Source organism: Canis lupus, chromosome 32 (genome assembly GCF_011100685.1).
Source record: "Canis lupus familiaris isolate Mischka breed German Shepherd chromosome 32, alternate assembly UU_Cfam_GSD_1.0, whole genome shotgun sequence".
Classification (NCBI taxonomy): Eukaryota; Metazoa; Chordata; class Mammalia; order Carnivora; family Canidae; genus Canis; species Canis lupus.
The window spans coordinates 23,646,438-23,670,399 of NC_049253.1; the positions used below are offsets into that span (position 1 = coordinate 23,646,438).

At 32.9% G+C, this 23,962-nt stretch overlaps 1 protein-coding gene and 1 pseudogene across 3 annotated transcripts in view; both read right to left on the reverse strand.

Annotated features, from left to right (window-relative positions):
* The window catches only part of GRID2 (glutamate ionotropic receptor delta type subunit 2), a 1,471,756-nt gene that overhangs the window by 510,264 nt on the left and 937,530 nt on the right, over nucleotides 1-23,962 (reverse strand). For all 3 annotated transcript variants that reach the window (XM_038582129.1, XM_038582130.1, XM_038582128.1), the window contains exon 8: nucleotides 20,600-20,719. In XM_038582129.1, the coding sequence (XP_038438057.1) occupies nucleotides 20,600-20,719 (120 nt within the window). The remainder of the gene's footprint in view (nucleotides 1-20,599; nucleotides 20,720-23,962) is intronic.
* On the reverse strand, nucleotides 21,939-23,133 carry LOC102154301 (annotated as a pseudogene).

A 23,962-nucleotide genomic window follows, 5' to 3' on the forward strand; every position in this document is an offset into this window, starting at 1 on the left:
TTCTAAACTAATCATGAATTATATATAACTAAATAACAAAGTGAGAATAATTTAAAAGCTAATTTCAGTTTGTACAAATATAACCTACATAAAAAATTAATTCACCTAAGTTTTCCCATATAAACCAATAAAGGAAACTACAGACTTTGATATCTCATAGGCAATGTGTTACGTTTGGAAAAAAAAAAATCTATTACCCTTCTAATACATTCAACTGTGCTTTACTAATGATGATGGCAGCAGAAATGCAAATATTCTTAATACACACCTTGAATTACTTAGATAATATTAAATATAGCCATTTCAAAGAATTAAGAAAACAACTAGAAGCCCAAAAGTGGTGATATGCAAGTATAAAAGAGCTATTTAGTTAATTTGCATTATAAAATTAATTAGGAAATCATATGATCATTACATTCACATTTCTTGGTAAAATATGAGGTAAAACATGTAACTGGATATCTTATTTTCTTCGTATGTTTATATATATCTGGATAATCAAAGACTTTACATAAAAATATAAGTTTTGATGATCAAAGACTTTTTATTTATTTATATTTATTTATATAATTAGGTCTGCAATGAAACATACTTCTCTAAATTTTTCATTGAAATGTTACTGATGCAGCATAAGGTGCATATGTTTAGAGTATGCTCACTGATATATTTTGGCATAGGTATGCATTAATGATACTTCAAAAAATAAGATAATAAACATATTTAAAGCTATTTTAAAAAGGCATATTGATATCCTCTTTAAAGTACTAGAAAACTAGCTGGTGAGAGGTCAAATACTCTGGGAGTTTAGTGCCTAATTATGGACATATCCATGAACTTATAGCAATATCATTAATTGATCATCTATATTCATTATACTACTGTGCCTTTTATTTCCATGATTTATTCATTCTGTAACTGAAAACCTGTATTTCCCACTCCCCTTCACCCATTTTGCCAATCTCTCCCACCCCCCCCTTATAAGTCAACATTCAGTTTGCTATCTGTATTTTTAAGTCTGATTCTGCTTTTTTGTTTATTTACTCATTTGTTTTTGTTTTTATTTTTAGAATCACTTATGAGTAAAATCATGTGTATTTGCCTTTCTCTGACTAATTTCACTTAGCATAATACTCTCTACATGAGTAAAAGGAATGAAATAATGAACATCAGAACAGAAAGAAAGGACATAGATACTAAGAAAAGAAAAAAAAATCAATAAAACCAAGAGCTGGTTCTTGGAAAAGATAAAATTTATAAACCTTTGGCCAGAGTCATCAAGAAAAAAAGAAAAAAGATGAGAGAGATTAAAATAAAAAAATAAAATTAGAGATGAGAGAGAAGGAATAACAACTGACACCACAGAAATACAAAGAATTATAAAAAGAACATTATGAAAAAGTATATGCCAATGAATTGGAAAACATAAAAGGAATGGAAGAAATTCCTAGAAACATATAATTTTCCAAAACTGAACCAAGAATAAATAGAAAATCTGAACAGACTGCTTACAAGTAACAACATTGAATTGGTAATAAAACAAAACCAAATAAAAACTACTAAAAAAAAATAAAAGTCCACAGCCAGATGGATTCACAGGTCTATTCTACCAAACATTTAAAGAAGAATTAATACATATTCTCAAAGAATTCCAAAAAATCAAAAAGAAAGGGAAGCTTCCAAATATATTCTATGAGGCCAGCATTATCCTGATACCAAAATCAAACAAAGGCACCACAAAAAACAAACAAAAACTACAGTCCAATATCCCTGATAAACATAGATGCAAAAAATCCTCAACAAAATAATAACAAGCATAAAAAAGTCATTTGTCATGATCAAGTGGGATTTATTTCAGGGATGCAAAGATGGTTCAGTATTCTCAAATCAATCAAGATGATATACCACATAAACAAAACAAAGCATAAAATCAGGGCACTTGGTTAAGTGTCTGCCTTTGGCTTAGGTCATGATCCTAGGGTCCTGCATTGGGCTCCCTGCTCAGCGGGAAGTCTGCTTCTCCCTTTGCCCATTCCCCTGCTCTTTGTCTCTTTCTCTCTCTTTCAAATTAATAAATAAAATCTTTAAAAGAAACAAAGCATAAAAACATATGATCATTTCAATAGATACAGAAAAAACATTTGGCAAAATTCAATATACATTCATGATAAAAACTCTCAACAAAGCAGGATTAGAAGGAACATATCTCAACATAATAAAGGCCATAAATAAAAAACTCACAGCTAACATATTCCATGGTGAAAACCAGAGCTTTTCCTCTAAGGTCTAGAATAAGAAAAGGATGTTCATTCTCCCCACTTTTATTCAACATAGAACTGGATGTCCTAGCCATGGCAATCACACAAGAAAAAAAAAATAGAAGGCATTCATATTGGAAATAAATTAAACTGTCATTATTTGTAGACAGCATAATACTATATACATTGAACAGCCTAGACTCCACCAAAAAATTACTAGAAGTAATAAATGAATTGAGTAAAGTTTCAGGGTACAAAATTAATGCTCAGAAATCAGTAGAATTTCCATACACAGTAAAGAAATAGCAGAAAGAGAAATTAACACAATCTACAAATGCACCAAAAAGAATAAAATGCCTAGCAATAAGCTCAACCAAAGAGGCAAAAAGCCTGTACCCTGAAAACTATAAAACAGTGATTAAATAAATGAAGGATGACACAAACAAGAGGAAAGATGCTCCATGTTCATGGATTGTAGAATTAATATTACTAACACGTCCAGATTACACAAAGCAATCTATAGATTCAAGTCAATCCCTATCAAAATACCAACAGCATTTTTCACAAAACTAGAACAAATACTAAAATGTGTGTGGAACCCCTAAGTGCCCCAAACTGCTAACGCAATCTTGAGAAAGAGCAAAACTGGAGGCATCACAGTTCCAAATTTCACGCTATACTACAAAGCTGTAGTAATCAAAACAGTATGGTACTGGCACAAAAAGTAGACAGATTAATGGAACAGAATAGAGAACCAAGAAATAAACCCACAATAAGGTCAATTAAGCTATGATAAAGGAGGCAAAAACACACATTGGGGAAAAGACAATCTTTTAAATACTGTTGCGAAAACTGGATGGCTACATGTAAAAAATATGAAGGACCACCTTTTAACATCATATTAACAGTTCTGAACTTTAATTCTACATGATATTAAGTACTATAAAGCCAACTAACTTGCCTTCTAGGTATTCTTCCCTATCATCATCCCTTTTTTCATTTATTTATTCAACATTAATAGAGCAAATACTTACAATCTGAGAATGTAACCAAGCTCAATTTGAAATAAAAAGGTAAAATAGGCAAAATTTATCTATTGTACTCTTCTCCCTTTAATCCTTTTTCCCTTTCTCTGAAAAGGTATCTTCCCTGGCTCCACTGCCTTAATGTTTCTCTACTTAATGCATCAGCTCTTACTAATATTCCTAACCTGGGCTTACTTCTTCTAGTAGAGCCCTACTATCTAATTCTTCCTTCCTATACTATTTCTACATACTTACAATCTGTTTATAGAAAAGAGAAGACAATAAATAAATCCATGTTCTAGTTGCAGGTTATTTACAGCTTCAATGGGTAATACTTCCTGTTCAGATGATTTTACAAGCTGGAGTCTACATGTGGCACTGCATAATTAGCAGCAAAATATGAGGCATCTTAATGGATAATTAAAGATATTCTGGGTGAAGATGAGCATCATCCTGCTGATTTTCAAATCTTAGCATAAATAAAGGAAACATGCATAAAGCCGTATTTGTCTCCCTATAACTTTGTGGGTTTTTTTTTTTTTAGATTTTATTCATTTATTCATGAGAGACAGAGAGAGAGAGAGAGAGAGAGAGAGAGGCAGAGACATAGGCAGAGGGAGAAGCAGGCTCCATGCAAGGAGCCCAATGTGTGACTTAATCCCGGGACTCCAGGATCACGCCCTGAGCCAAAGGCAGACAAGCCACCCAGGCATCCCAAGTTTCCCTATAACTTTGAATCCTTGATTCAAAACATGACTCTGAAATAATAAAACATCATCGTTTCTTTTTGCATGTGGCTACTATTAAATGCACATAAATAATATTAATATGCCTTATTTTTTAATATGAAAGTATTTAATCTCTTCATTGGTTTCTGCTGCAACATAGTTTTCTCAATGACCTCAATAATTTTTTTTTTTTTTGCGGGGGGGGGGGGAATTGTGGAAAGAACTTCCAATGCAGTAGAAAGACAAAACAAAGCTAGATTAGATTGAACTAGATGTCTGGTCTTGTTTTTTCTAGTAAACTAAAGACTTTAGGGGAAGCCATTCAACCCACAAAACACAGGTATTAGATACATAAGATAGAGATGTGTCACCTAATGGCTGTTGATTTTTCCCTGATTCTGTCATCCCTCAGAAATGTTTGGGATGGATGAAAAAATGTGCCTACTTAGAAAAAGTCGGGTATGTTTAGGAATGAACAAAATATTCATACATCTATTTTTAATGTAGATACAGTTAATACAATTATAAGAAACAAAGAGAATATATAGAAGAGTCTGTTGTATAATCAGTTTATCTAATACCAATAGAACAGCTAGAAAAGATACAACATCTAAGAGCCAGAAACTTTTTGCTTGTTTGTAAGAGATTGAGGGTGCTTGAATCACAGAAGAAGAAAGATAAAATAGAAATTAATATGATTTTCACCATAAAAATCACAAGGGATAAGAATCCAGTACCTGAATTATAATTGTTTTGTTTGTCCCAAGAATAATTTCCCAGTTTCCAATTTTCTTTGGTAAGAGAAAATATCTATTAATATAACACTTTCTGTATGGGAGATAGAATTATAACAATTTTTTTCACAATCTTAAAAGATAGTGTCTCCTATTTAATGAAAGTACACTTATTCAAATCTTATTATTATTTCAAATGGCTGCAATCAGATATTCTGAAATGCATTAGCCTGGAACTGAAAGATTCCCATCTCAGCTTGGGATATAGATTCATATCAAACTTGAATGAATCTAGAGAAGAAATTCTCAAATAAAGCATTTCAAATACATTTCCATTTAGACCCACAAAAATGTCTTTTATTCAGGTACTCCAAGGCGATAGAACTTTCCATAGCTTCTGATTAAGAATTACTTGAAAACATTTTCAGTAGATAAGTACTTTTCTCCTTATGAGCATTAAGTGACTTTCTCAGAATGATTATAAAATTCAGCTAGATGCATTCATTTTTATTAATTAAACATATCAAGGCGTAATCTATATTAATCCAAGATATTTTTAGAATTCTTGTTTAATGAGATTCATTTCTCACATTTGATTATTTAAAAAAGTTGCAGAAATGCTATTTTACTGTTACAATGAAATTTAATAACACTGCTGAGGAATATTTATTAAATATTTTAAAATCAAAGTTCACTGTCAGTAAGTATAAAAGCCCCTTATTGCATCTAAATTACTGTGATTAATAAAAGTGTCTGTAATTAACTAAGAACATCTCCATTTCCAAACATTTATTTTCCATATTGGAAAAAAAACTCTACAAACTTAGCTTTCAATACAGCTTTGATAGATTATTTATTAAATCCATAAATAATTTGCTAGAAAGACATTTAAGGTCCTGGTGAAATGCTGACAATTTTAAGTAAAAAAGCAAAACAAAAACAAAAACAAAACCAGTTCTTCAAAATAATATTTGCAGCCTTATCAAGAAGTGGAGGTAAGCAAGGTAAATAGTACAATTCAGGGAACATGTATCAGCAACATCTAAATGGCATGAACACAATTGATGATAATATACTAATGTGTATCTTAGTAATAATGCTTTGTTTTAGAATAAAAATATTTTACTATCACTTTGAAAAACTGTCTATCTCAATTCTTTTTTTTTTTTAATTTTTATTTATTTATGATAGTCACAGAGAGAGAGAGAGGCAGAGACACAGGCAGAGGGAGAAGCAGGCTCCATGCACCGGGAGCCCGACGTGGGATTCGATCCCGGGTCTCCAGGATCACGCCCTGGGCCAAAGGCAGGCGCCAAACCGCTGCGCCACCCAGGGATCCCTATCTCAATTCTTTAGGGTGTGACAACATTTGAAATTATATATATTTAACGATTTAAGTTTCTATTAAAGCTGCAAACCAGAGTAAGAAGAAGACATGGCCTATTCTATTAGTTTTTAAAAATCTTTATTACCTCTTCAATCATTAATATACTTTTTTAATGGTCAGTAAACATTTGGGATTCAGCAAAACTACTAATCCCAAAATATAAACAAAACAATATGAGTATTTGTATTTCAATAAGATATTGTTAATACGAAAATCTTTAACTGTAAATTAGTTTACATTAATTACTTACTTATAAAATCTAAGTAACTAATTTTTCTGTGGAAAAATAAAAACATATTATTTTTAAAAATTAGAACAAATAAATTTATAATTTTTAGAGATTTTTCTTCAGAGTTCTTACTTTCAAACTTTCACCAAAGGAAATCATCTAAAGACACATTTCATATGTTAAAAATAATTTTTGTTATGGCAAGAATTTTGAGGTTTATTATGTATGCAAAATTGCCACACTGCAAAATTAGATATTTTTTATCTAATCTAAAATTGGAATGCTTAATAAGCAAAGCTACAGATTAATTCAATCATGGTACAGTCCTACTTCAAATAAAATAAGATATATTTATATCTTATAAATATATCTATATTTATGAAATAAATTGTATATTCTGGTGTCATGGAAAGTAGTTGGAAATAAATTGTTTAGCTGTTTTTAAGAAATAGCTCTTCAGAATACTTTATGAATGCAAGATAGTATAGGGATGAAACATGAAATGCTAGGTCTAGAGGACGGACTCTATTTCAAATCAGTGGCAAGAAAACTTTTATCTTCAAAGTCGAAATTACTTGTATACTTCTGACAAACTTTCAGAAATTATTTCTCTTCTCTAAGTACAAAGAGAGTTAAAAAAAATAAAACTTCTAAAACTAAATTTTTATTTTTTCTGATTGTGATAGCATTCCATGCCCTTTGCAGAAAATCCAGAAAATATAGGAAACCATAGAAAATAAAGTAACAATAGTAGTAGCCTATAATGCCACTATTTCAAGATTATCAATCTAAATAACTAAAAAGAAATTTTAAATATAAAATATTTAAATACTGAACTCTACAGTTAAATTGGAATAGATAATACTATATTTCATTTTTCATAGCTGAAAATCAATGTTTATTGTATGCATGATCATATGGTTGCATAAACTTTTTAAAAAGGGCATTATTAAAGAGAAAAATATTTTCGGAAATACTTCTCATCAGGTAAATAAGGACATGTTTACATTAATGATTGGTATGGGCTTATGATCTCAGTAAAAATACTTTGTATTTTAATATCCTCCCCTCAAAAACCAGGAGTATAATGAAAAACATGGTGTCCATTCACAACCATATGTTAATAGTCTCCATGCTTTTGGGGATGACGATCAGTTGCCAAATAACACATGCTTATCTTTAGCACAGTCAATATATATTTTGCTTTTGGCACACATATCATTGATTTCTGCCCTTTGGAAATGCAATAAATTGTATTAGTTGTTTTTATTGCAATATACCATCTTTTTGTCAAGAAGGAAACTTGGTAGGAAATATATTCAAATTGATAGCAGAGATGTAAAATGGGGCAACCGTTTATACATCCAGCCAACCCAAAGTCTCAAAAAAGTTTTTCTTAATAATGTAGTTTCTATTCTAAAGAAATGAATAAATATGAATCTCCATTTTCTAATTACTGTAGAACAACCTAATTTGGACTAAAGTCTTAATGGTGTTTGACTAGCTTTAGTGTATCAGGTGTCCGGGCCATGAAGGAAAATAAAATTACTGGGGTTGGAGAGGGAAGACAGATAAGAGGCAATACAATCAGCAGTCAGTAGAAACCATGATTACAATTTCAATTATTCATCACTGATATCAACACAATATTCGTTAGTTTGAATGAAGGTCACCAAACAAATACGTTATGAAGACTCTATTAGCAAATTTGGTGAGATTATGTGCCCAGACTATTTAAATTTTTATAATCATTCCAATAAATAAAACCTAGTTCCTGTTGAAGGAGAATTTATAATCCCCTGAAGTCCAGACAGACTTGAGGGAATAAGAGATATTTAATCAAATATTTTAACTGACTGTGGAGAAATTCAGAGGAGAGAGAAAGTAAATAATTTGAGATGCAATGACAAACCTGTGGGATTATGACTTAACTGAATTTACCATAGCATCAGTCACTCTACTACAAAGCAGTCAGTTATGAATTTCCAACATAGGCGGACAAAGGATTTACACTGTGTGATCTCATCTTGTCACTGTTTTCCCATTCATGCAACCTCTTTGAAATAAATCTTTGATATCTGCCACTTAAAGTTTAATCATACAGTGAGAACTTGGAAAAAGATTACATATGACGTATGAACAAATGTTTCTCAATTCTATGTATTCTTCATTTAGATTTCCTTAATGATTATTGCTTGGGTAGTGGGTCTTGGACATTAATCACCATTTGTGGCTGAAACTAGAAATGAGGTTCAGTGCCTAGTATACACTACCACGCTGTGTATTTGAATTTGGGCTAGATTAGAGTTTTATTGGTGGTGTGTGTGTTTACAAGTGTGTGCGAGTGTGTGGGTGAGTAAGGCAGATTCCAACGTGTTTCACTGTGGGTGCTGTCCAACAGAGTAAAAAGGAAACCCAACCTTGCCTCCTGTGTATCAGATATGGGCTTGAACTCTTAACTCAGGATGTGGACTGGAGATGAACCACACATTCTGAGTCTCTTTATGAGTACATACAGATCCAGATCTAAACATTTCCTGGGAGTCTACATGCCAATAGCAGCTACTTTCCTCAAAATAAGTCTTTCCCTCAAAAGTAGAAAAGTAATCTATACCAACCAAATAATCCAGATTTTGTAGTCCTTCCAGAAAAGTTCTTGATTTTATTTCCACCAAGATTTGGGATGGGAATTATACCCTATCAGGCTTCTTTGCTCCATGCTGGAGAAGTCACTATCATCCATTTCACTAAAAAGATAGCTCCTGCTCTCTCCAACAGGCTGTATATGTTGCTTGCCTGAAGCAAGACTCCCTCAGAAATCCTCTCCATTCAGGCAACAGCTAAATCCTCCAGAAAGGTCAGAGTAACTCTAAACATCATTGGATACAACTGTCATTTTCTCTTCTATGTAATAATATTACATGAGCTTCCTTCAAAGCAGAAATGATCTAGTCCACAGTACTTATTTTTCAGGAGTGCAGAGCTGTCCTATACTTCAGGAAACTGCTGAGGCTAATAATTTTAAGGCTCTAACACACTGGACATTTTGTAAGGTACTAGATTCAGGATCACATTACTTTGTGGTGCAAAATATTTTCTTGAAGACACAGCAAAATAAAGCTGATGGAGCTAAATTTATCATGATTGTGTATTATATACAAAGGAGGGTGGGAGGGGAAAAAGCTGTTGTATTCACAACACATTGTCAATTCACAGCATTTTCTAGGTTCTCTTGATAGAAACCTTCTAAGATATAAATTCATAGTTAGAAACATGACAGTATATAGGGTGGTAGATTTTCCAATAATGGGCTTAATTATAAAGATTGGTTTTATGCAGGCTATTTTAGCTACCAGATTCTCTGCTATTAGCTTCCCATCAAATTGTATATGGTCCCAAGTCTTGATTAACAGACATGTAGAATTTTAGATTCAGAAAGAACATTAAATGAGACAAAAAAGGTTAATGTTTCATGCTATCACTGTGATTGTCATATATAATGCTCTGTCAATCACATCTAAAATGAATGACATTCCCCACCTTACATGGAAATTTCTAGTCAAAATAGTAACTAAACTGCATTTCTTCTATTGGCATTAAATATGAATTACATAAAAAAATGAATCACATAGTTACTGCCCTTACAAACTGACATGATTTTAATTATTCCTCAATATGTAACCTACAAAATAGTTTCACTTACTCCTCATACCCTTCTTAAGAGATATGTATTATTATTCACATTTCATAGGCAAAAATATTGAGACTGGCTAGGTTTAGTGGTCCTAAGATCACAGTCAGAATTTCAACCTAGGTGTATTTGACAGCCAAGGCTATGTACTTTTCCACATTACAACATACTGAAACTAGCCTAGTAGTTAGAAAGTAATCTTGATTCACAAATGCCAATAATTCCCAATGACCTTACACTTTTGTGGGTCTTTCCCTTTTGCTTAGAAAAATTAACCTTTTTGTTTGGAATAATCAATCCATTAGTTCCCTATGCTCTATGAATTTCTGAAAATAAAGTATATATAATCTTACTTGACCTCTAAAATAATTGGCTGTATTTTTGGTGGCCAAGTGGACAACTCTGCTAAGGATTGAGGATACAGTGATGGAAAGGGTATGATCACACATTCATTTTCTAATGTGGCATGTCAGCAATTAGTATATGTGCATATACTTATATTTTTAATTAGAATTAAAATATGGCTGCTATATTTATAGATGCAGAGAAGAATCTTATAGATGATCTGTGCAGGAATTCATTAGTTCATTCACTAAATACTTTGTGAGCATCTACTATATGCATGCATTAAAGGACAGAGGAAGAAATAGACATTCTTGTTTCACTGACATTGTAAGGGGAAAAACTTATCATAAATAAGTATTGCATTACATTTTTGTGTGTGCACATATAGATTCTATATACACATATATGAAGATTGTATGTATACTTGTATATGCGTATAATTTCAGTGAGCAAAAATGCTTTAAGGAAACATAAAGCAAGGAAATATGAAAAAGTAAATGCTATTTTAGATATTGCAGAACCAGAATACAAATACAATGTTCAAGAATACCAGTACAACATTTAATCATTGGCTATTTGAAAGTAAAACTGTTCTTTCCTTTTCTAAGTACAAGCCTGTAAAATATTTTAGTTTATTAAAAGTGGACCAATCTCAAAATTTATAATACCCTTGCAAAAACAGTACATTAAGTTTTCCCAAGAATACAAAACTATAGTTTTTATATTTGAGAATTTAATGTAGGAGAATCTGAGTAAAGATTCCAAACCTATCTGAGACACAATTATACCTAGGAGCTACAATATCTCTGCTGTACCATTTTATTTCATCAGCTTACATGAGAAAACAATTTTATGAGGATACTAAGCATAACTATGCAATTAAGATTGGTTGTGAAATCAGTTTCAATTTATTTTTTTTTCCTGGCCTTATTTTCCTGTTTGTGGTAAAGTTCATAGACATTAGGTCTAGATTATTAAATTTTAATGCTAGAACTCCATCTCCGCAATAAAAAGTGAGTAGCATTGGCTAAACCACACCAAACAAACAACACTTCAGACACCTAAGCAAAAACAAAACAACAAAAAAGCAACTATTGTGGAGAATTTCTCTTCTAAGGAAAAAAACACAGATTGACTCTTTACATTAAAGTTGTAATTTAATCTTTTTAATACATTCTAATAAGTTTAGTTTTAGGAGGTTGGATATGATGTTATTATTTCTCTTTTTGGAAATATTGCACTGATGAACAGAAAAAAGAACAAACATTCTTGGAGAAAGTTTAAGAATATATAAAACCTTGATAATTTAAAAATTTGGCTGTGAGATTTACCTAAATTTATCTTCAAGGGTACAGTGTCTAATAACTTGAATGTACCATCTACTGAATGAAAGAAACACTACCTTACATCAAAGTAAAAGAACATGTAAAAAAAATATCAAAGCAGAAAAGCTCTTTGTTTTGATCAACATCAGTGAAAATTAGATAATTCTTTTCACCTTCATTCTCACCCCAAATTCAGAAAAATGAAACTTCCACTCATACACTGCCAAGAGAACTGAGACTAGTCCAAAATTTGGGACTTGGTAAATCTCACATTCAAATCCAAACAGACACAAGCCTGTTAGTTTATGATTGCTGACAGTCCCCCTGCTCGAAGTGATAAGGCTTCGGGCATTGTATACACTTAGCCATTGGCAGCAGAATAAACACTGACAACTTGACAGTTCATCAATTGGAAATCCATTCACTCTTTTTGATACATGGGGATACTGGGAATGGAACTTTAATTTTAGACACATCTGAGTAAATCTGTATTGTAATTATTTGCATGGTAATGCTTTCCCTTGATAGTATCTCTGAAGACATTGTGTATATGTGTTAATGTCCATATGAAAGAACTGTCCCATTTATAAATGGAGCTAGCAATCCACAAACTTATTCACAGTACTCTTAAAATTATTTAAGAGGTTGATTTTGAGTTTTATAAATTCAGTAATTAGTTAAAATCATAGTTTGGGGGATCCCTGGGTGGCGCAGCGGTTTGGCGCCTGCCTTTGGCCCAGGGCGCGATCCTGGAGACCCGGGATCGAATCCCACATCAGGCTCCCAGTGCATGGAACCTGCTTCTCCCTCTGTCTGTGTCTCTGCCTCTCTCTCTCTCTCTCTGTGACTATCATAAATAAATAAAAAAATTAAAAAAAAAATCATAGTTTGGTAGAAAAACATTTCTGTTACAACAACAAATAAAAAAATTAAAATAATACAACACTTTTCTGACAACAATGTAAAAGGTCTGTAAACATTATGGTCCCTTTCCCATAAAATCTATATAATTCCAGTGCACTGGAGTGTTTCAATCCAATTTGACAGAGCAAAGAAGCATAAATAACTACAGAAGTGCTCTAATATTACCTAAAAATAAAGTAGGCATAATTTGAAGTATATGATTTGTTGTTACGTGAGTGGCATAGATTACACATTATATGGGCTTTGAATTCAGAGAAGAGCGAAGTAACTACATTGATCTTGGAACTAAATTGGAATTCAAAGGATAAATGAAGCCCACCTCTGCCACCCTCACAACCATGACTTTTTGAGCATCTGGAACCCACTCAACTCTCTGAATCATGAATTTAGATGTCTCTTTCCTTAAACACAACTTCCTGGCTCTGAAGGTCTTTCATTTAATATAAGTCAATATACAGGATCTTCAGACTTACTGAGGGCTGTATTCTCTCAAGCCATATTTTCGGCCTGCTGTTGAGACATCTCTCCTGTCTTCATTACCATATACATCGAATTTAGATTTAATGATTTGCCATTACACTGTCTATATCCTTACTCACTGCATCACTGTACTGCTATAAAAAAACAACAAATAAAAGCAATCTGATAAAATCTCAATCTTATATTAATTCAAATGCATTCTGATCACTGAATGCTGTTGGACAAAAACATATATCTGTAACTGTGTAGATTAGGGCTGCGATGATATCTGAAACTCCCAAGAGCCAACAGCATTGCCTGGCAAATTTTCCACGTTTCTTAACTAACCCTCTCTTCTGTTTGCTATAGTAAGTATTTCAAAACTTATTCACCATCTTTAAGCTCTCAACCTCATCATATCTAATGTTTTCTGCTACATTTGCCCTCCTAGCAGATAATCTCATCTCTCATTTCTCCAAGAAAAGTTAGTATTTCTTAATAGTCTTAACTTCCCAATACCACCCATGAAGACTTGCTTACATTCACACCATTCTTTCCTTACTCCCTCCCTCCGTCCATTATTCTGGAAAATGATGTCTTCCATGCCTACGATTAAGCACTCCATCTAACTGGATCCAATCCTCTCTATTTCTCCCAGACCTCTAGCAATGATCACCTTTGTTTCTTTATCTTCTTTCTCTTCCTCTCTACTGGCTCAATCTGAGGATTCAAACACACTCAAGTTTCTCACATTCTGGAAGTTTGTCCTCTCAATTTCATGAAGCCATTTAATGGTCACTCTTATAGCCAAATGGGTGGCCTAAACCAATATTTATGCTTACTTCTTTTACTTGTAACCTGACTTTTTACCTTTTGATTTGTTGGGTTTTCAACATATGGCATTACAACTCCACTGAGACTTCCTTCAAAAGTGACATTTGATATTTGACAAGTACCTAAGTAAGAGGAACTTCAAAGAAAGATACATTCCTTTTTTGCTATGAAGCCATGAGCATTTTCATTTTCTGAATCTTCAGTTCTATTTATGCTAAAATTACTTTATGATTCTATGTTAATTACATTATGTATTTTTTCCATCTGACTCTAGATAAATGTAGCTAGTTCTTATTACTAAAGAGATATGATTGAAGGTAGATTTTCCCCAACAGTTTTGACAACCCTAAAGCTAAAGCTAGTGAAATGATATTGTCAATATGCTGAAAAAATAAACCTAATAATTTAAATTTCTGTGTCTAGGGGAAATACACTTAAACAAAAAGATGAAATAAAGACATGTTTGGATAAACAAAAACTCAGGAATCTGACCACAAGAAAACCACCAATAAAAGATATTTTAAAAGCTATACCTCAAGAAGAAGAAAAGCAATTCTACATACAGATACAAGAGGACAGTAGAACAAAAAAAGTGGAAAACATATGGATAGATGTAAATAAATGTTATTGTACAAAATAGTATTGATAATGAAATAAAAAAAGACAGCATTAAAAACATGACAAAATAACCTATAATTTAAGACATAGATACATTGACTAAATGGAATTAAAATATTGTAAGTATGTTTATTATCTGAAAGGAGGACAAAGATATTGATTACATGTTGATAAATTAAGTATGCTGGAAATTCTAGCAGAACTATTAAATAAGTAGAAACAGAACACATAGTTTCTAAATTAGTAGAGGTGAAAAGAGGAAAGTGAAATATATCTATATCTATATATCTATATATCTATATATCTATATATCTATATCTATACATATATATCTTCTACATACACACATATTATCCAAAAGAAGGTAAGAAAACAGAATAAAAGTACCTAGAATAGCCAAAACAAATAGAATGTACAAAAAGGTAGAATGTACAAAGTAGTAGACTTAAAGCATTCATATAAATACATGTTCTGGTTTTTGAGAAATCAAAGCCAAATTAGTGTCAAATTATTGATTATACATTAAAAGTATATTTTTAATAAGAATTATGTGTGGAACAAAAGAATTCAGAAAAATTGAAAGTGAAAGGATAGTACAAATGCCATCCAAATAGTAATGGAAAGAAAGTTGGTTCAGCTATATTAATAGCAGACAAGATATTTTTCAAGGAAGAAAGTAGTATTAGAAGTAGAAGTCTTTATAATTATAATTTTTAAAGTGCTTATCACCAAATAAAACTATCCAAAAATGAAAATAAGTTCATATCTGGAAAGGTTTCAGATATTTAAAAAGGTATTAATAATTTTATGCCAATACACATAAAAAATAAAAGATCATAAAAATAAAACTTCCTGAGTTGACAAGAATTAGAAAATGTGGCTTTTATTTATTTTTTAAATTTACCATGGAAAGTAGAACTAGTCATTAAAAAGAAAAATCCCACATAGAAAATTCTAGGTCCAGCTGCTTCATTAGGTTACCTATCAAACACTCAAAGAAGAAATTCTTCTACTTTTGTATAACTCATAGAAAATAGAGAATACCCTCACCATCACATTTTATGAGGGCAATATGACCTTAGTATCAAAATCCATGTAATACATCACATTAATAAGAGAAAGGATAAAAAAGGTATGATCATTTCAATATATGCAGAAAAAGCATTTGACAAAACATAACAGCATGATAAAAACTCCCAATAAAGTAGGTTTGGAGGGAACATATCACAACATAATAAAGGCCATATATGAAAAACTCACAGCTAATACTAAAACTAAGAGCTTTTCCTATGGTCAGGACAGAAGAAGCATTTGTATTCTCACCACTATTATTTAACATAGTATTGGAAGTCCTAGCCACAACAATCAGACAACAAAAAGAAATAAAAGTCATCCAAGGGATCCCTGGGTGGCGCAGCGGTTTGGCGCCTGCCTTTGGCCCAGGGCGCGATCCTGGAGACCCGGGTTCGAATCCCATATCAGGCTCCCGGTGCATGGAGCCTGCTTCTCCCTCTGCCTGTGTCTCTGCCTCTCTCTCTCTCTGTGACTATCATAAGTAAAAAAAAATAAATAAAATAAATAAATAAAAAAAAAAAGTCATCCAAATCAGCAAAGATGAAGTAAACCATTCACTATTTGCATATGGCATGATACTCTATATAGAAAACCCAGAAGATTCCACCAAAAACCTACTAGAACTGAAATATGAATCCAGTAAAGTCTCAGGATACGAAACATATATAAATCTGTTGCATTTCTATACACCAATAATGGAGCAGCAGAAAAAGAACTAAAGGGATCAATCCCATTTATAATTACACCAAAAACAATAAGATACCTAGGAATAAACCAAACCAAAGGGTGAAAGACTTATGCTCTGAAAACTATAAAACACTGATGAAAAAAATTAAAGATGACACAAAGTAATGGAAAAACATTCCATGCTTGTGGATTGAAAGAATAAATAATGTTAAAATGTCTATACTACCCAAAACAATGTACATATTTAATCCAATCCTTATCAAAACACCAAAAGCATTTTTTACAGACCTGGAACAAACAATCCTAAAATTTGTATGGAACCATGAAAAAATCTGAATAGCCAAAGCAAAGCTGGATGGATCACAATTCCAGACTTCAAGTTATATTACAAAGCCATAGTGATCAAAACAGTATGGTATTGGCAAAAAAAAAAAAAAAAAAAAAAAAAAAAAAAAAAGACATATAGATCAATGAGACAGAATAGAAAACTCAGAAATGAACCTACAATTATTGGTCAATTAATCTTTGACTAAGCAGGAAACAATATACAATGGGGAAAAACACTCTCTTCAACAAATGGTATGAGGGAAAACTGGACAACAACATGCAAAAGAATGATACTGGATCACTTTCTTATATGATATACAAAAATAAATTCAAAATGGGTGAAAAACCCTAAGTGTGAGACTTGAAACCATAAAAATCTGGGAGAACACAGGCAGTAACCTCTTCAACACTGGTTGTAGCAACTTCTTTCTAGCTATGTCTCCTAGGCAAGGGAAACAAAAGTAAAAATAAACTTTTGGGACTTCATCAAAATAAAAATCCCCTGCACAGTTAAGGAAACAATCAAGAAAAGTAAAAGGCAATCTTTAGAATAAGAGAAAGTGTTCAAAAATGATATTTTTGATAAAGGGTTAGTATCCAAAATACATAAAGAACATCTAAAACTTAACACCAAAAAAAAAAAAAAAAAAAACAAAACATAAATAAGCCAGTTAAAACATGGGCAGAAGACATGAGTAGATATTTTTCCAAAGAAGACATACAAATGGCCAACAGACACATGAAAAGATGCTTAACATCACTTATCATCAGGTAAATACAAACCAAAACTATGATGAGATATCACCTTACACCTGTCAGAATGGCTGAACTCAACAAAACAATAAACAACACGTGCTGGGGAGGATATGTAGAAGTGGAAACCCTCCTACACTGTTGTGGAAATGCAAATTGGTATGGCCACTCTGGAAAGCAATATGGACACTCCTCAAGAAGTTAAAAATAGAACTACCCTATGATCAGCAACTGTACTAGTAGGTATTTACCCAAAGGATACAAAAATACTTATTCAAAGAGGCCCACATACTCTGATGTTTATAGCAGCATTATCTACAATAGCCAAATTAAGTAAAGAGTCCAAATGTACATTGACTAATAAATGGATAAAGAAGATATAGTATATATACTCAATGGAATATTTTTTAATGCAATGGAATATTACTTAGCCATAAAAAAGAATGAAATCTTGCCATTTGTATCTATGTGGATAGAGCTAGAATGTATTGTGCTAAGCAAAATAAGTCAGTCAGAGAAAGAAAAATAACACATTATTTCACTAATACCACATTATTTCACTAATATGTGGAATATAAGAACTGAAACAGACGAAATAAGGGGGAAAAGAGATAGGCAAACCATAAAACAGACTCTTACTGTAAAGAATAAACTGAGAATTGCTGGAGGGGAAGTGGGTGGGGGATGGGTTAAATGGATGATGGGTATTGAGGATAGCACTTGCTATGATGAGCACTGGGTGATGTATATAAGTGATGAATCCCTAAATTCTATACCTGAAACCAATATTACAATGTATGTTAACTAACCAGAATTCAAATAAAAACTTGAAACAAAGAATTAACATACTCCACTTCAATGAGCAATTAATCACACTATTGTTCAATGCAAGGGGTATGAAGAAACAAATTTCAAATTTATTTGAGGTGTACCTCTATAAGTGTTAACAGTCAGGAGAGATGGCTGTGGCAACTGAAAGTTAACCACCAGGTGCCAGTGGAAAAGCAAAAAGTCCCTTGATGGTAGAGTGTACTGGTAGAGAATGATGGCAGTGGTGTTGATAGGCAAGACAATTTTTTAAAATTAATTAATTAACTAATTAATTAATTAATTATTTGGTTGGTGCTGGGAAAAGAGTCATCTTTACCAAGCAGAGGTTACTTGTCCCACAGTATTCAGAGAGCAATTTTTCCAAGTTTTTATTTAAGTTCCAAGTCAGTTTACGGTGTAATATTAGTTTCGAGTGAGGATTTAGTGATTCACCATTTACATAGATCACCCCGTGCTCATCATAACAAGTGCCCTCCTTAATACCCATCCCCCCTCACCCACTTCTCCTTCAGTAATCCTGTTTGTTGTCTATAATTAAGAGTCTGTGAAAACTAAATGGAATTTAAATAAAAACTTAAATATATGTATATATATATATACATATATATTTATAACTCCTAAAATGAATTATAAAAACAAAAGGCAACCCAAAAGAACATGTCCAAAGGACTTGAATGGGCAATTAATTCAAAAATGAAGACTGAAGTGCTAAAAAGTACAAGAAAATATGCATAGCCTTTTTATAATAGAGGGAAATGAAAAACTGAAACTATGAAGATATATTAACATATACCCATATACCCAACATATACCCACTTAATAAAAATTTTGAAGTCTAATGAAACCAAAATTTGGGAGAACATAGGGCCATGAGAATTTGTTGCACTGTTGGTGGTATGAAAATTAGTAAATCTCTACAAAAATGGATTTGAGGTCATAGAGTAAAGTCTCAAGATATTAAACAATTCTACTCCTGGATACCAAATCCACAGATATATATGCACAACTTCAAGAGTATATATCCAAGAATTTTCATAACAGCTTTGCTTATAATGATCTAAAAATAGAAACAGACCACAGTAGATGGTCACACATTCATTTGGTAGACAGCAATACACTAATATGTAGAAATAAACTACAGCTACATGGGATGAAAAGAATGATTAACACAAACAATGTTGAACATAACAAGATAGAAAAAAGAATGTATGCAATATTGAATCATTCATAAGCTGAAATATTGGCAAAACTCAATTATGTTATTTAAGGATGCACATAGTGACAAAATCATATTTAAAATGTAAAGAGATGAATATCATAAAATTCAGACTAGCAATTATGCCACTAAGAAGGGAGGCCAGGGATGTATCAGTATGTGGGGGTGGTTAGGATGCTTGATAGGTTCGATTTCTTGACTATAGTAATGGTTGTTTCCTTTCACATAATTCACTAAACTATCCTTATGTTTTATGCGGTTTTTATATGTCTCCTTTGTTTTGCTATAAAGCAATAATTAAAAACACATTAAGGTTGTTTCCACTCCTCTCTAGCATAAATTTTCCAGGAGGTTTTTTATTGTGGATTAGAATAACTCCTAACTTTGTCTCATCTAAATTTTCATCCTACTCTCAGCACTGGAGAGAAACACCTACTGAAGAACCTCTTATTCTCAATGCAGCCACCTTATACAGTTAGAAATTTACAGCTGTGAGGTATGGATGAACACTCAATTATCTTAGTTCTTTTCCTACCAAAAATATATAAAAGTGGCAAATTCAAACTATAGAAAAGTTATTTCTGCAGGGGCTTTTATTTTCTCCTTGAGAAAGTTGTTGTACTAGTAATCCATAAAAAACATCTTTTATTGGCACTCATATTCTTACATGAGAACTGTAGTATAGAACAAGAGCTCATTTCCTGCAAACCATTTTCTACTTATTGCATGACACACAGAATATGAACTGTAATGTCACAGTTTAGAGTAGACTTTTCCTCTTTCTATATGAAATTTATCAAAGCTCTTATTCTGATTTTGTGCCTGATACAAATTAAAACCAAGCAGTTATGCATTGTATAAATATTAAATTCATTACTTCATGAAAATTATTACTATAATGAATGGAAGATGATGCTAGTTCCCTAGGAGAGTATTAGATTACTTTTTTCCTTTAAATTATTCTAAAGCATAAATAGAATTTATTGCTTAATATTCTGATAGGAACTTAAGGTCATTTAAATGCCGAATTCTCCCCTCCCCCCTTCTCTTTCAAAGTATAGGATTTAATGCATACTGTAGATCATATGACATGGAGAAAAGTCAAACAAAACTATAGTTACTTTAGGAAAAAACAGTATCAGTGTGTCTGGTCTTACTTTGCGAACACCTCGGCCAAGCTCTTCTCCATAGTTGGTTCCAAGAATTTCAAAATGGACATTGGGATTTCCTCCATTCTCTCCAAATTCTAATTCTCCAGTCAATCCACTGACTCCACCCTAAAGTAGAGAAAAGATACCAATGTAAGATTTCAGAAGAAGTTAAATAATAATAATAACAGCAATAATAACAACAACAATGAGAAATGAGGAAGAAGGAGGAGGAGAAAAAGTGGATGTAGGAATAGTATTTCCATCAACAAAATAAATATTATATCAAGCATTCAATTATTAATAGGCTATTTTTAAATAAATGTACATAATAAATAGAACAATTGAAAGATAACCTTGAGAATAAGTTAATCCTCTCACCCATTTTACAAACAAGAGAATTTGTATGCAAAGAGTCAAATGACTACTCAAAATGACACCATGGTAGAGCTGAGACTAAACTGCAAGCTAAGATTTTTGCCTCCATTGCTTGTGAAATGCATAGATCCATTAGTCAGAAAACAAGATGCTTTCGGAGAGCATAAAATCTACTCTGGAGACAAGTTTTGACAATATTCTTTCTCTAGCACAATTCTATTCTAATTTGATCTAAAATTATATCTGGGAATCTTAAAAGCCATGGTTTCTAACTTATTGGAGATTTATTTTTTCCTTCTTCTTTAAATATCTTCTCCAAATTAAAAAAAAAATTAAAAACGCTAAATTAGGCCTGAAATCTGTTTTCACTCTTAAATAGTAATGCTGGTTGTTGAGATTCATTGGGAATTTCCAAACTTCATCTTTCATTCAACATGACAGATGTTCATTTCCCCAACAGATGGCAATGTGGGTCATACTTCTCTCTTTCTTGTTTACCACTCTTTTCTGTTTAGTTTATCAGCCTTCATATTATTTAGGATTTTACAAATGAAAATCATATTCCGAATCACTACTATATTAAAGCATTTTTAGTCAGAATTTCAGCCTGATAATCACATTTATTTGGGAAAGTTAGATCTCTGTTTGTAAATTTCTTCAATTATCACTTCTATGATGTTGATATCCAACTATATCTCTTTTTTTAATGTCTTTACATATTTTCAAGGTTTAAAAAGTGTTTAAAGTTTGTAATTCCTACTAAGAAAACATTATCTGGATGAATACCCTAATGGCAAACCACAGTAGAATGTTTCAGTTCCCTGTAGGGCAGAGGGGTAGGGATTCTCTTCACAGCACCCCAGCTTTCTACATGAGAAGGTCAGAGGTACACTGGTTTGTATTATTGCGGCATCCATTAGGTGATCAAAGTTACTTTTCCTTCAGCAAGGGCTTAATTGTCAGAAGGGCATTATGCTTGACCTCCAAATTTGGCTGACAATCTACTGATGAGTTCATAACCTTTGGGTTGCTCTGATATCTTGACATATATGCTGGGTTCTAGGCTACATTCTGGAAGGCCACCATAATTTCTGGACCCTGCATAGCTGCAGGAACCTCTGGGTCACTCAGAATTTCATTGAGCCCAGGCATTTCTGCCATTCTAGGCATCCCCCCTGCCATTCCAGGCATTCCTCCAGGAAAATTACTAGGCATTCCCCCAGGAAAGCCACCTGGGAAAGAGCCATACTGAGCTGTTAATTGTCGTCTGGCTTCTTCCTCCCGCTGGGCTCTCTCATGTTCTTCCCGAGCCTTCTTAACCCTTTCTATTCTTTCTTTGATCTCTCATTCTTCACGTTTTTGTTCATACTTTCTCCAATGTTCAGCAATTTTCTGGGCCCTCAGTTGAACTTCTTTCAGCATTGCACCAGCATCTTCATCATAATCCAGTTTACAAGCAAGGGCAAGATCATGTGCTGCTTCTTCCCAATGACCCAGAAGTCCGTGTGCTTTCCTTCGCCACTTGTAAGGCTGAGCTGAATCAGGATCTATTTCAATAGCTCTGTCACAGTCTCGAATGGCAGCATTTGGCTTCTGTAATTTGATGAAGACACTGGCTCTCTTGGCGTACAAAATGGCCAAGTGATGATTCAGTTTGATGGCATCTTGTGAACAAGTCCATGACTTTCTGTAGTTCACCATCATTTGGGGCATCAATGGCAGCCACTTTTTTTTATCATTTGCCTGATCCATCATTCCTCGGTTGTCTCTACATTTTCATCTCCCATTTCTTGCGGGGCAACAGTATCTGGTTCAATCACACCTTCATTGTCAATTTCTAGATCACTTTCCTCACTTGATGTTTCCTCTGTCTTTATGTTTTCCTCTTCCTTCTTACTATCTGTTTTTTCCTCCTTGATATTGTCTTCTGATTTAGTTTTATGAGTAGCAGTTGGTATTTTACCCCTCATGCTCTCCACCCACTCCCGCAGGAAGTGCATTTGCTCTGTGTGCAGAACGCTCGGATCCTGCTTACACGTTTTCACGAAGGCCCGAAGCTCGCTCACTCTGCAGGGTCGGTGGTCCAGAGGCAGCGGCCGGCGGCCAGGCGCGGGGACCAGCTCAGCGTGACCATGTGGAAGGCCCAGATAGATCTCATTTGCCATAACCTCTAATCCAACTTCTAGTCCTTTATGGCAGGTTTTAGGCTGTTTGCTGTATCTTCGACTTCATCTGTGCCTTGTAGCCCATTGTATGACTCTACATTCATACCAGATATTCCGTAAAACCATTGCTTAATCATTAATTTCAATACTTATTTCATGTTTGCAATAGTAATAGTCAGCAAAACCGATCCTCCACCACGATTTCTTTATAAGCCAGCTTCTTTTTAATTATCTTGTTTTATTAATAAAAATATATCTATGAATTTGATATGTCTATGCTCTTCTCATAGATGAGTTAGCAGTCAAGAGCATGGGTTTTGGAGTTAGACTTCCTGAATTTGAGAAACTTGGTAAACCTGGCTAACTCATTTAATTTCTCAATAACCCCAATTTCTTTTTTTTAATAACCCCAATTTCTACATTTGTTAAACAGCAAAATAATAGCGCCTACCCCAGAAGGCTATTATTTGTCTTAAAATACCATATCCATAAAAAAAATAGAAGAGTGCTTGAAAAGTGGTAAGAGCTTAATTACTGTCATCACCATCACCATTATCTACATGATTATTTCATTCTTTAATTTCAAAAACTTTTTAGTTCTGCCAGAAATTATAGACATATTCCTGGTCTTTTTCAACTAGTTTATTAGGGTTGCAAAACTTCATTATATGCTTGAATATTTACGTGGCTTTGGGAAATGTTTTTTGCAAATTTTGACTCAATTACATTTTATTGATTAGTATTTGAGGAAAAAAGTGTTAGAGCAGCGGGTCTAAGATCCATTCACTTCTTTTACTGTTATGTGTGTGGTGGGAGAAGGGGATGCAGG